Source organism: Oryctolagus cuniculus, chromosome X, assembly GCF_964237555.1.
Source record: "Oryctolagus cuniculus chromosome X, mOryCun1.1, whole genome shotgun sequence".
Lineage (NCBI taxonomy): Eukaryota > Metazoa > Chordata > Mammalia > Lagomorpha > Leporidae > Oryctolagus > Oryctolagus cuniculus.
In genome coordinates this window covers 1,880,425-1,897,068 of record NC_091453.1, presented here as the reverse complement: position 1 = coordinate 1,897,068, position 16,644 = coordinate 1,880,425, and the positions used below count along the sequence as shown (strand labels likewise).

The 16,644-nt window shown below is 45.7% G+C and overlaps 1 protein-coding gene across 2 annotated transcripts in view; it reads right to left on the bottom strand.

The window, feature by feature from the left end:
• CA5B (carbonic anhydrase 5B) overlaps positions 1-16,036 on the bottom strand; it is a 44,430-nt gene extending 28,394 nt beyond the window's left edge. The window contains exons 1-2 of one of the 2 annotated variants that reach the window (XM_002719890.5): positions 15,821-16,036; positions 200-386 (exon numbers count right to left, since the gene is read on the bottom strand). In XM_002719890.5, coding sequence (XP_002719936.2) covers positions 200-341 — 142 coding nt within the window. In that variant the 5' untranslated portion in view covers positions 342-386; positions 15,821-16,036. The remainder of the gene's footprint in view (positions 1-199; positions 387-15,820) is intronic. The other variant, XM_051827629.2, reaches the window with a different exon arrangement.
• Positions 16,037-16,644: the final 608 nt, after the last annotated feature.

Below are 16,644 nucleotides of genomic sequence, written 5' to 3'. Positions count from 1 at the left end.
ATTCCCAAATTGGCCAAGTAAGAATTTTCCATGTTTATTTTAATGGATCAATAGAGAGATGATTCGTTATTTTCACAGTTCTTGAGGTATAGAAGCCCACCCTGCAACATCAATGATACCATAGCTACAAATGCTTGACTCCTGTGATTATTATGAAACCAGCAAGCCTTTTTGCCCTTTAAGCAAGAGGAGTACTCACAGGTTCGGTTCCGGGATTTGTACGTGCAGGTGTAGAGGCTGCAGGGCCTCACTGGCAGGAGCCCAGGTAACTGGAACCTTCTCTTCAACAATTTGCATGGAGCCACTTGAAGAATGACCCTCAGGCTATTCATCACCACCATCTTTAGCTTGAAACCTCGATCAGTTCCCAAATAATTTGCAGAAACCTAATGACACGGAGGGAAGAGGACAGAAGAGAAAAAAGCTGTAAACAACAGAGATTGAAGATCCTGTGGAAACGTCCAAGTAGGACAACATTCAGACTGGCAGTGCACACCCTAATGTGGGGGGAGGGCAAATGAGTCAACAGTCTGTTCACTCTTGTTGCTCAAATTCATAGGTCCTCTCCGTGGAAGGCAGGGTCAGGACAACTGACTCATGGGCTTTGCATTTCCCCCAAGGTTGTCAAATATTAGAGATCCAGAGAAAAGATTCCTATTACTCACATGAATGAAAATACTATTTACAGGTCACTTTCTTAAAATTAAAAAGAACATGTATTCCTTGCAATCCCAATTATCCATCATGGTTACTTAAAAATTATTTTTACAAATTTATTTGAAAGGCAGAGAGAATGAGGAGAGAGACACACAGACACAGAGAGATCGATCTGCTGGTTTATTCCACAAATGCCCACATCAGCCAGAGATGGGCCTGGCATTCAATTCAGGTGTCCCGTGGTGGGTGGCAGTGGTCCAACTACTTGAGCTGTTATCACTTGCTGCCTCCCAGGGTGCCAATAGCAGGAAGCAGGAATTGGGAGAAGAACTGGGACTTGAGCTTAGGCACCCCAGTAGGGGGGTGTGGGCATTCCAAGTAGCATTCTAACTGCTACACCGAACACCTGCTCCCAGCATGGTTTTTAAAGGTAAGAAGGATGTAAAGATGAAAGCTTACTCCAGGAAGCCTGAAAAAAACAAAAACAAAATAATCCTTTGCATCTGGATTGCTAAGAAAAATCCCAGATACATCCTGCCAAAATAGCCATGGGCAATTTTGAAATCTCAGTTAAAATACAATCTGTGGCGCAGGAGTCCCAGGTGCTCCATTTCCCATCCAGCTCTCTGCTGTGGCCTGGGAAAGCAGTAGAAGTTGGCCCAAGTGCTTGGGCTCCTGCACCCACGTGGGAGATCCAGAAGAAGCTTCTGGCTCCTGGCTTTGGATCATCCCAGCTCCGGCCGTTGCTGACCTCTGAGGAGTGGACTAGCAGTTGGAAGACTTTCTCTCTCTCTCTCTCCCTCTGTAGCTCTACCTCTCAAATAAATAAATAAATCTTTAAAAAATACAATCTGTGGGGCCAGCACTGTGGCATAGCAGGTAAAGCCGCCACCTGCAGTGCTGGCATCCCATATGGGCACCAGTTTGAGATCGGACTGCTCCACTTCCGAACCAGCTCTCTGTGATGGCCTGGGAAAGCAGTGGAAGATGGCCCAGGTCCTTGGGCCCCTGAGCCCATGTGGGAGGCCCGGAAGAAGCTCCTGGCTTCAGATCAGCCGTTGCAGCCATCTGGGGAGTGAACCAGCAGATGGAAGACCTCTCTCTCTCTCTCTCTGCCTCTCCTTCTCTCTCTGTGTAACTCTTTCAAATAAATAAATCAATCCTTTAAAAAATACAATCTGTGACTCGTTCAGTTTTTGCTGTAACCTGATGGTCCTCAAACATGGGAAAAATGGACGAGGTTAATTTTGAACTCTCCCTCTCTAGCTCTCATAAGTTCATAGTGAGAATGTCAGAAGGCAATGCTTTCCAATGTATCCACAATTGCTGTTCTGAAAGCACAGCCATAGTAACTTTGAACACTAATACTAACTTTGACCACTTTTCCTAATAATTCCTATCCTGGTACCAACTGACAAACAAGTTCTGAAATTTATATATATATATTTTTTTTCCTTGATTACACATTCATTCCACTGTAGACTTTGAAGCATTTAGTGTGATTACTTGAGATTCTGTTTGGGACACCGTTTGAGCAACCATGACTATGTGGCTGCCAGGCTGGGTTCCATGGCACTACTGAGCTCATAGTCTCAAGTCCATTTGTGCACCTGCCTGCCCCCAGCCCTGTGGGTTTTCGATCTTCCACTTCTGCCACTGCCTCTAGCCTGTGCAAATGCTCTTCCTTCCCTGGTTCATTCCTACCCAGCCCTCAGGGACTAACTCCAGTGTCACTGCTCAAGTTTGCTCTGACCATGCATTCACCAGGTCAAGCCAGCACCCTCTTCATAGGTATGGTGTTTTTCTTGGGTGAATTAAGGACTGATTGGGAGTGTGCTTTATGACTGTATCCCTGTTAGCTTACAAGTCCCATGGTGGGAGGGACTGCATCGGTCTCAGTCTTAGCTGCGTGTCTTAGGAACACGATGGGTGTTGAAGGAATACTACCTGAATGTCCTGAGTGGCTTCCCTGGTGATAGAGAAGATACTGATGCTAATTTCAAGAATCAGGACCTGTGATGTGGCTGCCAGCATGATCTGGCCTAGTATTAAGGGCTTTTTGTCTTTTTAGATGCAACCATCACCCATTTGTAGTGATTTTTTTATACATTTAAAACATTTTCAATAGTTGTCCTTTAAGAGGAGTGTCTCACATGCCTACCTTATAACATCTGAAGGACCCACAAAGTCCTGCCAGATCTAAAGGAGGAACTTACTTGACGATGACCCTAACTTAGTCTCACAGGAGAGAATTTTGCCAGTAAGCATTTTCAACACTTAGAGATTTTTCCTTTGTTCTAGGTGCTGTGTTGAGTGCTGTGATGCAAAGATGACCAAGGTCATAGAAAGAAATGAGGGGCCGGCGCTGTGGTGTAGCAGGTAAAGACATCACCTGCAGTGTCAGCATCCCACATGGGCACCGGTTCGTATCCCAGCTGCTCCACTTCCAATCCAGCTCTCTGCTATGGCCTGGGAAAGCAGTGGAAGATGGCCCAAGTCCTTGGGCCCCTGCACCCACGTGGGAGACCAGGAAGAAGCTCCTGGCTCCTGACTTCAGATTGGCTCAGCTCCAGCCGTTGCAGCCAAGTGGGGAGTGAACCAGGGGATGGAAGACACCTCTCTCTCTCTCTCTCTCTCTGCCTCTCTGCCTCTCTCTGTGGAACTCTGACTTTCAAATAAATAAATAAATCTTTTTAAAAAAAAGAAATGAAGTCCTGGTGTATGCCATAGCATAGAGGAACCATGAAAACATGGTGCTAAGTGTAAGAAGCCACATACAGAGGTCATGTATGAATTTCTGGTATCATGACCACTACTGACTAAACAAGAAAAGAGAGAATATGCTATCATCATCTATTTTTGTTGAATAAAAGAGATTAGAAAGAGGGGCTGTTTCCCAGCTGTTCCACTTCTGATCAGCTCCCAGCTAATGGCCTGGGAAAGCAGCAGAAAATGGTCCAAGTGCTTGGGCCCCTGCCACCCATGTGGGAGACCTGGAGGAAGCTTCAGTCTAGCCCAGCCCTAGATGTTGCAGCCATCTGGGGAGTGGACCAGGGGATAAAATATTTCTCTGTTTCTTTCTTTGTCTCTCTGTAACTCTGACTTTCAAATAAATAAGCAAATCGTTAAAAAAAAAGTTGCGGTGAAAAAATCTGCTTTTAAAAGAAATGGAGGGGCATCCCATATGGGCACTGGGTTCTAGTCCCGGTTGCTCCTCTTCCAGTCCAGCTCTCTGCTGTGGCCCAGAAGGGCAGTGGAGGATGGCCTAAGTGCTTGGGCCCTGCACCCGCATGGGAGACCAGGAAGAGGCTCCTGGCTCCTTGCTTCAGATCAGCACAGCGCTGGCCGTAGCAGCCACTTGGAGAGTGAACCAGTGGAAGGAAGACCTTTCTCTCTGTCTCTCTCTCTCATTGTCTATAACTCTACCTGTCAAAAAAAATGGACAGATTGATATATTTACCTCAATGGGATGTTATGCATGTGATATATCAAAACATCACATGGTACCCCATAAATATGTACAATTTCTATGTGTCTGTTGAAAAGTTGTCAATATATATATTTATTTATTAAAGGAAATGGCTTTGTTTCCACCCTTCTATCTCAAAGGGAATCTATGCTTAAATGCTAAGATAAATGGAAGACACTTGGATTTATGAACTCATGAAATGCGCATTTTCTGTTGAGTCTCCAGTGTTTTGAATATTGTAAAATCTTGCTCAGCATGGATGACTATCAGAAAGTAATCAAAATCCACCTACAAGTTACAACTGACAAATTGGGGGGTTATTATAAAGTAAAATGTACCGCTTTGGAAAACAATCAAATACATTAAATACTCAGAATTGAGAAATTAGGCCAGAAAGCAGAGGTGTGGCTGCTTGAGGTTGAGGTAAAGGGGAAGCAGAAGTGACTACTTAGTGTGGGGGGTTTCTTTTTGGGGTGATGAAAATGCTTTGGAACTAAATAGAGGTGGAGGTTACACAACATATGCCACTGAATCGTACACTAAAAAGATTAATTTTATTTTATGGGAATTTTACCTCATCAATGTTTATATTAAAAAAAAAAGACCACGTACCAGTTCACAGCATGGTACCCATGCTGCCCCAGACTCTGCCTTCTGCTATCAAAAGGACAGCTTTCAGCAGTTTGCTCTTGACTGGGGGTGGATGGATGGGGGAGACAAAGGCACAAAAGGAGAAAACGAGGGGGCACTATAGACATATTTCACTTGCACACTTGATGTTTATTTCTTCAAAGAAACTTTCCAGTAATAGTGTGTGACACAAAAAACAACCATGGCCACCAGCAATGTAGGGCAAGGAGGCAAACTGATTTTCTCCTCCCCTCTTCACACACATGCTTACTATGAATTAGCTGGGAACTAGCTCTTCTCTGTACTGCTGTCCTTGACCTAGCTACATCTAAGCCAGAGGGGACAAGGCTACACCTAATTTAAAGGAGAAATAATCACACCTGACAAGCAGTGTCCAACGGCCAAGGAAAACAAGAAGCAGAGCTACTTCCTATCACTATGGTTCACTGAGGGCTCTAGGCAGAACTCTTTAACTGGCTATCAATAAGCCATCTGCCTAGACAAGCATTGTGTGAGACTTTGGGCCTGGTTCACTTTGTGTAGTAGGCATCATGTTATTAATGTAGACACTGAACTCTTGGAGAGGCCAGGATATGTGGCCACCACCTGTAAGAGGACTGGTAGGAAGTTCATCATTCCCATGGAGGTGCCCCATGAAGGGGGCACAGACGTCAAGATGCACCTTACTTAAGGTATGCAAAAGTCTGACGCAGGATTTCAAACATATACAAGTAGTAAACTTTCAAGAGATTATCTTGATAGTGAGCCAAATAATAGCACCTTGTTTTCAAGTACTCTCTTAACTGAATTAATTGATCAGCCTTACAAAACAATAGACCATCAGCCACCACAATTCAAAATCTGATTCTGCTTTCTTTTTCTTAGCTTTTTATTATAGAAAACTTCTAACTTCTAAAAATACAGTTGGCTCTCACATTCATGGTCCCAAAATCCGTGAAGTCAATCGATAATAGATCAAAAATATTCAGGGGGAAAAATCACATCTATAATGAATAGGAATAGCCCTTTTTCTTGTCATTATTCTCTAAATAATATAGTTATCACAACCATTTGCATAGCTAATGTACGTTATTACAAGTAATCGCGTGATGATTTAACCTAAATGGAAGGATATTTATAGGTTATATACTAACACTACAGCATTTTATGTAAGAGACTTAAGCATCCACAGATTTTGGTACCCTAAGGGGGTCCTGGAATCAATCCCCTCCTATACCAAGGGACAAGTGTATAGTGATAATATTATAACAAAACCACCTATGCACGTAATATTCCATTTCAACAATTATCTGTTCATGGCTAATCATGTTTATTCATAGGCAACCCCCATTTTCCTTCCCCAGGTTGTTTTGAAGCAATTCTCAGATATAAATATCAATTTATCCATGTCTGTAATTTTCATAGGAAAATAACTTCTTAGTTCATAGTTTCTTCTCCATAAAAATCTGTATGAAATAGCCTCAGGGGCCAGTGCTGTGGCACAGGTTAATCCTCCGCCTGTGGCTCTGGCGTCCCATATGGGCGCCGGTTCGAGTCCCAGCTGCTCCTCTGCCAGTCCAGCTCTCTGCTGTGGCCCGGGAGGGCAGTGGAGGATGGCCCAAGTGCTTGGGCCCTGCACCCACATGGGAGACCAGGAAGAGGCACTTGGCTCCTGGCTTTGGATTGGCCCAGCTCTGGCCTTTGCAGCCATTTGGGAAGTGAACCAGTGAATGGAACAACTTTCCCTCTGTCTCTCCCTCTCACTGTCTATAACTCTGCCTTTCAAATAAATAAATAAATAAAATCTAAAAAAAGAGAGAAATAGCTTCAGTGATAGTTTATTATAGAATATGAAAATCAACCATTTTTTAAAATTACCAAATAGCGAATAAGCTCAGTCACCTGCTAGTCTTTCTCAGTGCCAACCTAATCCTTAATGTAAACATTGTTACTTCACTTCTTTCGTGTTATTTCTACCTTCATCTTGGATGAGAACTCAGATGAGGAGCTTTATGTTTTTGCTAGCTTGGAAGACTACATGCAGTATAAAACTGCATAATTTATAACTGCAGTTCAACAGAATAAAAGGATTATATGAACTGAAATGTTTAAAAGTAGAGCTTAATGTACACTCTTAAATTTATACAAGAATCTAGAACCAGAGGAGGAGGAAAAATAATTGTTCAGCAACATTCTACAAGAAGTTGACTGTTTCTGTGACTTCAAATGGTGTAAGCTATGAGGAGGCTCTCTGAAAAAACCATTGTGTTAAATACATGCAAGTGATTATTACTGAAATTGAATTTGTAGAAATGCTCCATGAAATAAATGCAACACTAAAATAACATTATAAAAACTGCCAAGAGATATGGGGGAATCTTGCCTTAACTTTGTGTTCTCATTCCATTGGTTTCCATTCCTGAATCAAAGCAATAAAATACTAACATGCTCTTTCCCACTCCTAAAAGTTTGTAATTAACAAGGCCAAGCAATTTAAACAGATACTTTCCTTTTTCTATTAACTTTTTAAAAATTGTGAAAAAAAATTTAAAAATTTAAAAAATTGTGGTAAAATAAACATAGTATTTATCACTTCAACTAATTATATGTGTGTCAATTCAATAATATTGAACACACTCAGAGTATTGTGTAACCATTATCATCATCTTATACCCAAAACCTTTTTCATCATCCTCACCACAAATGCTGGACTCTTTACATTGTAACTCTTTCCCCAACCCCCAGTCTCCCAGCCCCTGCTAATCTCCATTCCACTTTATGTCTCTGTGTATTTGCCTATGTTAATACTTCACATAAGTGAAATCATACGGTATTTGTCCTTCTGTGGCTGGCTTATTTTACTTAGCAAAAGAAAACAGATATTTCTTAATCAAAGCTGGAGGGGATGATGACAGCCTCCGTGTGGTGCAACAAGAACCCGGGGCTAGAGGCTCTAAGTTTCAAGAAGGGATGGCATTTGAAGTGCCAAGGTAGAGGGATGGACCGGGGAAACTTCAGAGATGATGAGAACATTGGGAGTGTGAGTGTGTGTGTGTGTGTGGGGGGGGTGATTAGGTATCATGATCAGAGAGGTCAGTTGGGGGTTGAAATAGAAGTTTAGGCCGGCGCCTCGGCTCATTTGGCTAATCCTCTGCCTGCGGCTCCGGCACCCCAGGTTCTAGTCCCGGTTTGGGGCACCAGATTCTGTCCTGGTTGCTCCTCTTCCAGTCCAGCTCTCTGCTGTGGCCCGGGAAGGCAGTGGAGGATGGCCCAAGTGCTTGGGCCCTGTACCTGCATGGGAGACCAGGAAGAAGCACCTGGCTCCTGGCTTCGGATCAGTGCAGCGCCAGCCGTAGCGGCCATCTAGGGGGTGAACCAACGGAAGGAAGACCTTTCTCTCTGTCTCTCTCACTGTCTAACTCTGCCTGTCAAAAAATAAAAATAAAAAATAAAAGAAACAGACAGAAGTTTAGACTTATTCCATAAAAGTCCAGTGACAGGGGATATCTGCAAATGGAGTGTTAAAGGAGTCCTAATTTTGATTTAGTAATGTGGGGGGATGATAATGCCAGCTACAATGTACACTCACAAAAAGGCCGCCCTATGTACTATCTCTGCCTTGGAAGGGAAGTTTGTGATAACACGAGGCCTCAGGCATGCCTGCCAGCCACAAGAGTTTACAAACAGGAGGCTGTGGGGGGTGTTAGCATGGCACCCAGAGAAGGCAAGGTAAATGACCCTTGGCCTAGCTCCACAGACAGCCATTAAGAAAAAGCACCAGTGAGGATGAGCTGGCCTGGCAGGGCTGTGGTCATAGATGGGGTCATCTCTGACACCTGGCCCAGAAGAAGCATTTCCCTGCACAACTCCAGACTAACTCCCTAGGACTAAGGGGACATTTGATCACTGCCCTTTACAAAGCTCACCAGCAATAGACGACTACCTGTCCCCCAGAATGCTGCTGATGTCACTACAGGGAACCTTGACTCTGCAGACTTCTTTTTGTATCTTTTAGACAGAACAAACAAAAGCCACTAAACCTACTTTCGCAACAAAGTCATAAAGATTTGGCATCGTTCTAAATCTGCTACTAATATTTGTCAATATACTGGTCAAGCAGGTGTTCAGGTGACACAGTGGGAAGTGGGGCTGCATGGGAATTTGCAACTAATTTGGGGAATATGAGTTTCTAAGAGAATGGAAGGCTCTAAGAAATTATCCCATATGCATAGAAGGAAGTACTGCCAGGTGCTGATGATGCTGACCTTAGAGCAGAGGACAGATAGGAGTAGGCAAAGAGTGGATCCAGTCAGGGGCCATCGCTGTGGCGCAGTAGGTTAGTCCTCCGCCTCCAGTGCCGGTGTCCCATTTGGGCACCAGTTCAAGTCCCAGCTGCTCCACTTCTGATCCAGCTCTTTGCTCTCTGCTATGGCCTGGGAAAGTAGTGGAAGATGGCCCAAGTGCTTGGGCCCCTGCACCTGTGTGGGTAGACCCAGAAGAAGCTCCTGGCTCCTGGCTTTGGATTAGCGCTGTAGCAGCCATTTGGGGAGTGAACCAGTGAATGGAAGAACTCCCTATCTGTAACTTTACCTCTCAAATAAGTAAAATCTTAAAAACAAAAGAGAGAGAGAGTAGATCCTGGCAAATCAGGCAGGAGGGGATTTCTTCACCTTCAGTCAGTCCATAACTTTTGTTCATTTTCTCATCTTAAATGAAATGTCAGGTACTGCTCCAGGCTCATTGGGGAAAGTAAACAAAGAGCCCATCACGTGGCGCTTCTGTTCTAGTGGGAGGATGCACAGAATAATCAACAAATGTAACAAACAAGTGAGTTGTAGTCACAAGTAGACTATGTTCTGGGAAAAGCAGAGGAAGGGAAGGTAACTTTGGAGTTCCACTGAGAAGGGGCCTCATATTTTTAAATAAATTGCTCAGGGAAGGCTTCATTGAGAAGGTGAAATTTGAACAAAGTGTTACCCAAGAAGTTAGATATTAGCCTATGTGTGTGAGGGAGGTCTAAGGAAAACAGAGTATCCATGGACTCTTAGAAGCTCAACATGGAACCAGCCCAGTACTTTTTTTTTATTTGACAGGTAGAGTTATAGACAGTGAGAGAGACAGAGAGAAAGGTCTTTCTTCTGTTGCTTCACTCCCCAAATGGCCGCTACGGTTGGTGCTGCACTGATCCAAAGCCAGGAGCCAGGTGCTTCTTTCTGGTCTCCCATGCAGGTGCAGGGGCCCAAGCACTTGGGCCATCCTCCACTGCCCTCCCGGGCCACAGCAGAGAGCTGGACTGGAAGAGGAGCAGCCGGGACTAGAACTCGGTGCCCATATGGGATACCGGTACCACAGGTGGAGGATTAACCAAGTGAGCCATGGCGCCGGCCCCAGTACTTTTTTTTTTTTTTAAAGATTTATCTTATTTTTATTTGAAAGACAGGGAGAGAGAGAGAGAGAGAGAGAGGTCCTCCATCTGCTGGTTCACTCCCCATATGGCCACAACGGCCAGGGCTGGGCCAGACTGAAGCCACAAGCCAGGAGCCTCTTTCAGGTCTCCCACGTGGGCACAGAGACTCAAAGATTTGGGCCATCCTCCACTGCTTTCCCAGGTGCATTTGCAGGGAGCTGGATCAGAAGTGGAGCAGCCTGGTCTTGAACCAGAGCCTATATGGGATGCTGGGCATTGCAGGCAGCAGCTTAACCCATTACACCACAACTCCAAGCCCACAGTATTTTAGATACAGAGTCCTGCCCATACCCTGACAACTTTACCGGTGGTCTCAGCCTTCACCCCAAGGAAAGCTTCCCAGGAGAATCCTCTGCTCAGCACCAACTTGGTTACCTGGCCTGGTAACACTGGGGAATAAAACCACAGCCTTCCTCCAAGGAAGGCACCCTAGGGCAGTCTCCTCTGCCCGGCAAGTGAGTACTAAAACCTTGGGAGGAGTTTTACCTAATCCACAGTCAGCAAACCCTCTGTCCTGGAGAAGGAGGACAGAAAGGAGAAACATTGGGAAGAACTGGGCCCCATTCCTCTAAAAGCCCCAGTGTGAATACAGACTGTGTTCTCAGCTCTCAGCTTTTTCCTAAGCTGCCTGCCTGGCCTTTCAGGTGTATTCTCTCCATTTAACCATCTAACCTGGCTCTCCCCAGTCTGAATGACTGGGCACTCACTTTCTGATTCTGTCTGGTGAGGTGTGCATCCGTTCTGATGGATGCGCTACTCCATTAAACCTTGCTACCTTGCTTACCACTACTTTCTGTCTCATGTCTGAAATATTTCTTGCACGAAGACAGGAACCTATCCCCCTCATCTCCACTAACAAAAGGATTGAAGGAAGTAGGGAATTAGTTATCTGGCTATCTAGTGGAAAGATATTCTAGGCAGGGGGACCACCCAGCAGAGACTGTAAAGTAGGAGCATGTCTAGCACATTCGACAGACAGGAAAGAGCCCAATATAGCAGGAGTGGAGTAAACCAGGAGGAAGGTAGGGGAAATGAGGTTCAGAGGTAATGGATGCTAGATCAAACAGACTTCCAGGCATTGTAAGAGTTCTAAGTTAGAGTTTCTCGGCCTGGGCACTGTAGACACTTTTGATCACATGATTCTTGGTTGTGGGAGGCTGTCCTGAGCATTGGCAACACCTATGTTGGCTAATATCCACTAGATGCCAGTAGTACTCTATACCAGTGTGGTGACAACAAAAGAATATCTCCAGATATTGCCAGATGTCTTCTGGTTGCCACAGGTTAAGTAACACTGCTGTAACTGAAGCGGGGATACAATAGAAATTTTTGACAAAGGAGTAATAATCTCATTTGCATTTTTAAAAGATTATTCTGTGTGGTCTCATTAAAAATCGTCTTGGGAAAGTGGAGGAAAGGGATGAGAAAGATACAGGAAGACCATTTAAGACATTGCAAAGACCTATACTAGGGATGCCACAGTAGAGATAGAAGTAGTTGGGCTTTGGCTATATCCTTTGGATACAGCCTGTAAAATGTGAAAGAAAGGAGTTAAAAGAGCAGTGAAGATTCTTGGCCTAAGCAACTAGAAGGATAGTGTTGCCATGAACTGAGATAAGGAAGACAGTGCGTAGAACAGGTTGTGGGTGAGACTACCAGGCATGCAGAGTTTGAAATGAAATTTCAGTAACTCAAACTGACAGAAAACAAAGCACTCCCTGAGGTAGTGACAGTAGAGATAGACAAAGTACTTTATGTTCAAGAGATAGTTATTTTGATTTAAAAAATAAAACAAAAAAGAAACTGGAGTGAAGTAGGAGGCCTCGTGATTTTATGGCCGGAGTGATGCTGGCAGTAGAATGAGGATGAATCTGTGAACGGTGAAAACATAGTCTGGCACGAGAAACAGGGAAGGGAGAGACAGCAGTCTTCCCACTGATCACATTGGATTGGAGGTGCTAATGGGGCAGCTGAGAAGAGAGGCTCAAGTGAGAGTTGACAATGCAGCACTCAGTCACAAAGTTAGAGACAGAAGGAAAATCTCCTCCCCCTAGGCGTGATAGGTGTGTTGAGGGAGACTGACAAAAAGAGGTATTAAGGATAGAAACAGACTGAGAAGGAACAGTGAAAGGCAATCTAGGAAGAAACAAATAAATTGGAACTCAAATTAGCTAATGATAGGCTACAACACCCGTAACAACACTCCAGGCTTTTTGGCATTTTTAAAAAATGAGTTTTGCAGCTGCATTTTTATTATTTTCATTTTATTTGAAAAGGAGAGAGAGAGATCTTCTATCTGCTGGTTCGCTCCCTAAATGCCTGCAACAGTGAGGGCTGGTCCAGGATGAAGCCAGAAGCCTTGAAATCCATGGGGTCTCCCACATGGGTGGCAGGGACTCAAGTACTTGAGCCACGACCTGCCGCCTCCTAGGGTGCACATTAGCAGGAAGCTGGATCTGAAGTGGCACCAGAACTTGCACCCGGGCACTCTGATATGGAACACAAGCTTCCCAAGTGGCATCTTAACCATTGTGCCAAATGCCAGCCCCACACAGGACATGTTTTGTGTTCAGGCCTAAGGCCAGCTCCATCTGTTAATTAAAAGCAATGATTTATTGAGAGCTGGCTATTTAAACTTACTTGACTCACTCAACTCGTAATACCCAAGCTTATGAAAACACAAATAACATTTAACTGTCAAACATAGTATGTAATGATGAATTACTACTATACATTACTGCATTTCATGAAAAAAAATCTGTATGTACTTGTTTTCCCATAAAGATGTATCATGGCTCAATGGGGAGATAAACTTGCTGTTCTATATTCTTTTTGAATCACTAATTATTCATGTGCATCCTTGGATTTTACTAACTTTTCCCTTGTCTGCTGTGTCACAGACTTGGAAATGCATTGGAAAAGATTCTGGAAGCCCTTAAGGAATCATTCCTAAGGGGCAAGCATTGTGACACAGCACATTAAGCAGCCCCTCGGAATGCCTGCATCCCATATCGGAGTGCATGGGATCAAGTCCCACCTCCACGTTCTATTCCAGCTTCCTGTTAATGCACGCTCTGGGAAGCCACAGATGATGGTTCAAATAGCTGGGTTCCTGACACTCATGTAGGAGACCTGGATGGAGTTCCTGGGTCTTGGAGTTAGTCTGGCACAGTCCCGCACACTCGCTCTTGCTCACTCTCTCTCTCTCTCCCCCGCTCCCCCCTCTACCCTTGAAGCAAAAGTAAATTAAAAAAGAATCATTCAAGCCGGCGCCGTGGCTCAATAGGCTAATCCTCCACCTTGCGGCGCCGGCACACCGGGTTCTAGTCCCGGTTGGGGCGCCGGATTCTGTCCCGGTTGCCCCTCTTCCAGGCCAGCTCTCTGCTATGGCCAGGGAGTGCAGTGGAGGATGGCCCAGGTGCTTGGGCCCTGCACCCCATGGGAGACCAGGAAAAGCACCTGGCTCCTGGCTCCTGCCAGGATCAGCGCGGTGCGCCGGCTGCAGCGGCGGCCATTGGAGGGTGAACCAGCGGCAAAGGAAGACCTTTCTCTCTCTCTGTCTCTCTCTCTCACTGTCCACTCTGCCTGTCAAAAAAAAAAAAAAAAAAAAAAAAAAAAAAAAAAAGAATCATTCACAAATTATGTATTCTTTAAATGATGAGTAGTTCGATTGCTGCCTGATCAAGCCATTTATATTAATACAAAACAGCAAAAAAGTACTCTGACCAAAGGTTACAATTGTATTGAAAAAAATTCCTTTATTGTCAGGAGATTGATGCTTCCTTCTCCCACCTTCCGATTCAAAAGGAAGCAAGCTTTTCGCGATTCCTCAAAATCTAAATTAGACATTATATTGCTATATCTTGGATGAAAAAGTTTAGCTTCCTCCTCTACCCCACTTCTTCCCTGGGAGCATGATCCCCATCTGAAGTAGCCAAATGTTTCAAAACACATGTCTAATAATTGCTTTGTGTGGTGCAACAAATTTTACAGTGTTGCCAATGTGATGAAATGCATTTTCTCCTTTCCATTACATTTCTTTTTTTTTTTTTTAGGATTTATTCATTTATCTGAAAGGCAGAGTTACACAGAGAGAGGGAGAGGCAGAGAGAAAGAGAGAGAGAGAGAGAGGTCCTCCATCCAGTGATCTGAAGCCAAGAGCCAGGAGCTTCTTCCAGGTCTCCCACACAGGCCCAGGGGCCTAAGGACTTGGGCCATCTTCTGCTTTCCCAGGCCATAGCAGAAAGCTGGATGGGAAGTGGAGCAGCCAGGTCTCGAACCAGTGCCCATATGGAATGCCAGTGCTTCAGGCCAGGGCGTTAACACACTGAGCCACAGCACCGGCCCCCACTAGATTTCAAAAATATTTATGTTCACTCATTTATTCACAATTCACTCAAGCTTTATTGCATTCCAACTTTGAACAGTGGCAGCCTTTTGCCTGGCTCCAGGAAGACCAGAGCAGGTGTGTACAGGCACAGAGAACAGTGCCCTTGCTGCTTCTGGTTTTTCAGCGAATTTTGGCCAAGGTATCACTTTAAAAATATCTTAGTAAAGGAATAAAGTTGTAGAAAGTTGAAAAGTTTTCCATTTCCAACAGATCCAAGAACAGTGGCCACTCTAAGGGATGTCCAGGGACCAGCTGAGGGGGTGGGTCTGAGACAGTTTTTCTCACCAGAGAAATAAGGTAACTCTTCTCCATATTCCAGGCAAGCTTTTAAACAGCAGAGTGGACATGGCCAGATAATTTGTAAAGGAAGAAGGAGAAGCAGAAAACAATTTGGTTTTCAGAGGCTGAGAACAAGTTCAAGCCAAACGAAGATGTGCACATTAACTCCATATATTCATCAAAGTTTCCCAACGAAAATATATGGGAGGAGAGGAATGACACTCATTAACGAGTCGCCAGCAGCCCTGGGCAGGAACACTTGAACGCCACAAAGAATGCCAGCCACCAAAAGTGTGTGGGTTTCGGAGGTTCCTGTCCTCCAGCCCTAGGGCGGGGCACAAAACAGAAAGGCCAGAAGGCAGTGCAGAGTGCAGAGGGCTCAGAAGTTTCCAAATGGCATCGCTGTGAAACTTCTCCCCTGGTCTGGGGTGGCTGAGTATCTGCCCACAGACCTGGCATGGAATAGGGGCGGGCATAAGCAAGAAATACAATGCAGGTGGGAGTGAGTCCCAGCCGACTGTGCTTTGGTTTCTGGAACTACAACCTCCGACTCGAGTCCTTACCCCGTTTCCAGCTATTGCACAGTATGCTGGACTTTCTGGAGTTACCGACACTCAAGATCCCTTCCAAGGAACTGCCCTGCCGGCCACCACAAATTTTCTGGGCCAGCTGTTATCTCATCTAGTGAAAAGAACCCTAAAGGAGGTGCGACCAACTGGTGATTCCCCACAATGGAGAAACAGTGCTGTGGCGGGGCAATGCCCCGTTAGGACCTACCGGTCCTTCGGGACGTCCCGCAGGAACCCAAACCATAGAGGACCAACAGCTGTCTCAACTCCAGGACCTAGCGCGGCGGAACAGAGGGTCAGGGCTCTGATTTGGCCCACCGCCGCGGCCGCCCTCTCTTCTCTAGGCCGCAGGTTCTTACCTGAGCGTTTCTCCAGAATACGAAACTCGCGGCTCCCTCGCCTCTCAGGACCCGCTGCTCAATAGCCGGGCCACCAAAGCCACGCCCCCTCACGGCCTACAGACAGGGCCACGCCCTTTCCCTGGAGGCCACGCCTCCTCCCGACAGATCAGTGCTCCGGTACTTTCCCACGAACTGCCTTGGTCACGCCCCACCAGATCGCGGTGGTCTCCGCCCTCCGCTCTGGCCACACCCTTCATCTGACCACACCCCCTTCTCTGTCCTAGCCAAGGTCTGAGTCCCACCCGCGTTCGGCTGGCCACACGGGACCACGCCTGTAAGCGCTTCCCTGGCCCCACCCCTTCCCCGCCCTCCGCGGGACCGACCCGCCTACATACTCCCTTTCGCCGCTGGCCGTGTTTGCAGGGTGAAATCAGGCTGCGGGCCAAAGAGTCTCAAAGTGACTTCCCTCAGGTGTCTCCCATCGGCAAATATCATGACTTGGTGTTCCTGGAACAGACGACTTAAGCCGGGGAAAAAAACGCCGGATGTGGCCTTCCCAGCTAGCTTTGGTGTCCAATTTACTTCTGAGTTTCTTTGAGGCCGTTTTCACATCCTCTGGACTCAAACTGAATTTGTGTACCTTCTAGCCACTTTTCCTATTCTCTAGGCCACAACCGTGACACCGTGTTCAATCCGGCCTCTCCATCGACCTTCAACGCTAGGCAGATGCGTGGAGTCAGCAGGATTCCTCCACTTCCCAAAGTCTCCTCACAATGACCCTTCCGGAGTCCCAGGGCCTGTGCAGACGGCCCCCGACTGAGACAGAAATTCTGGTCTCAGCC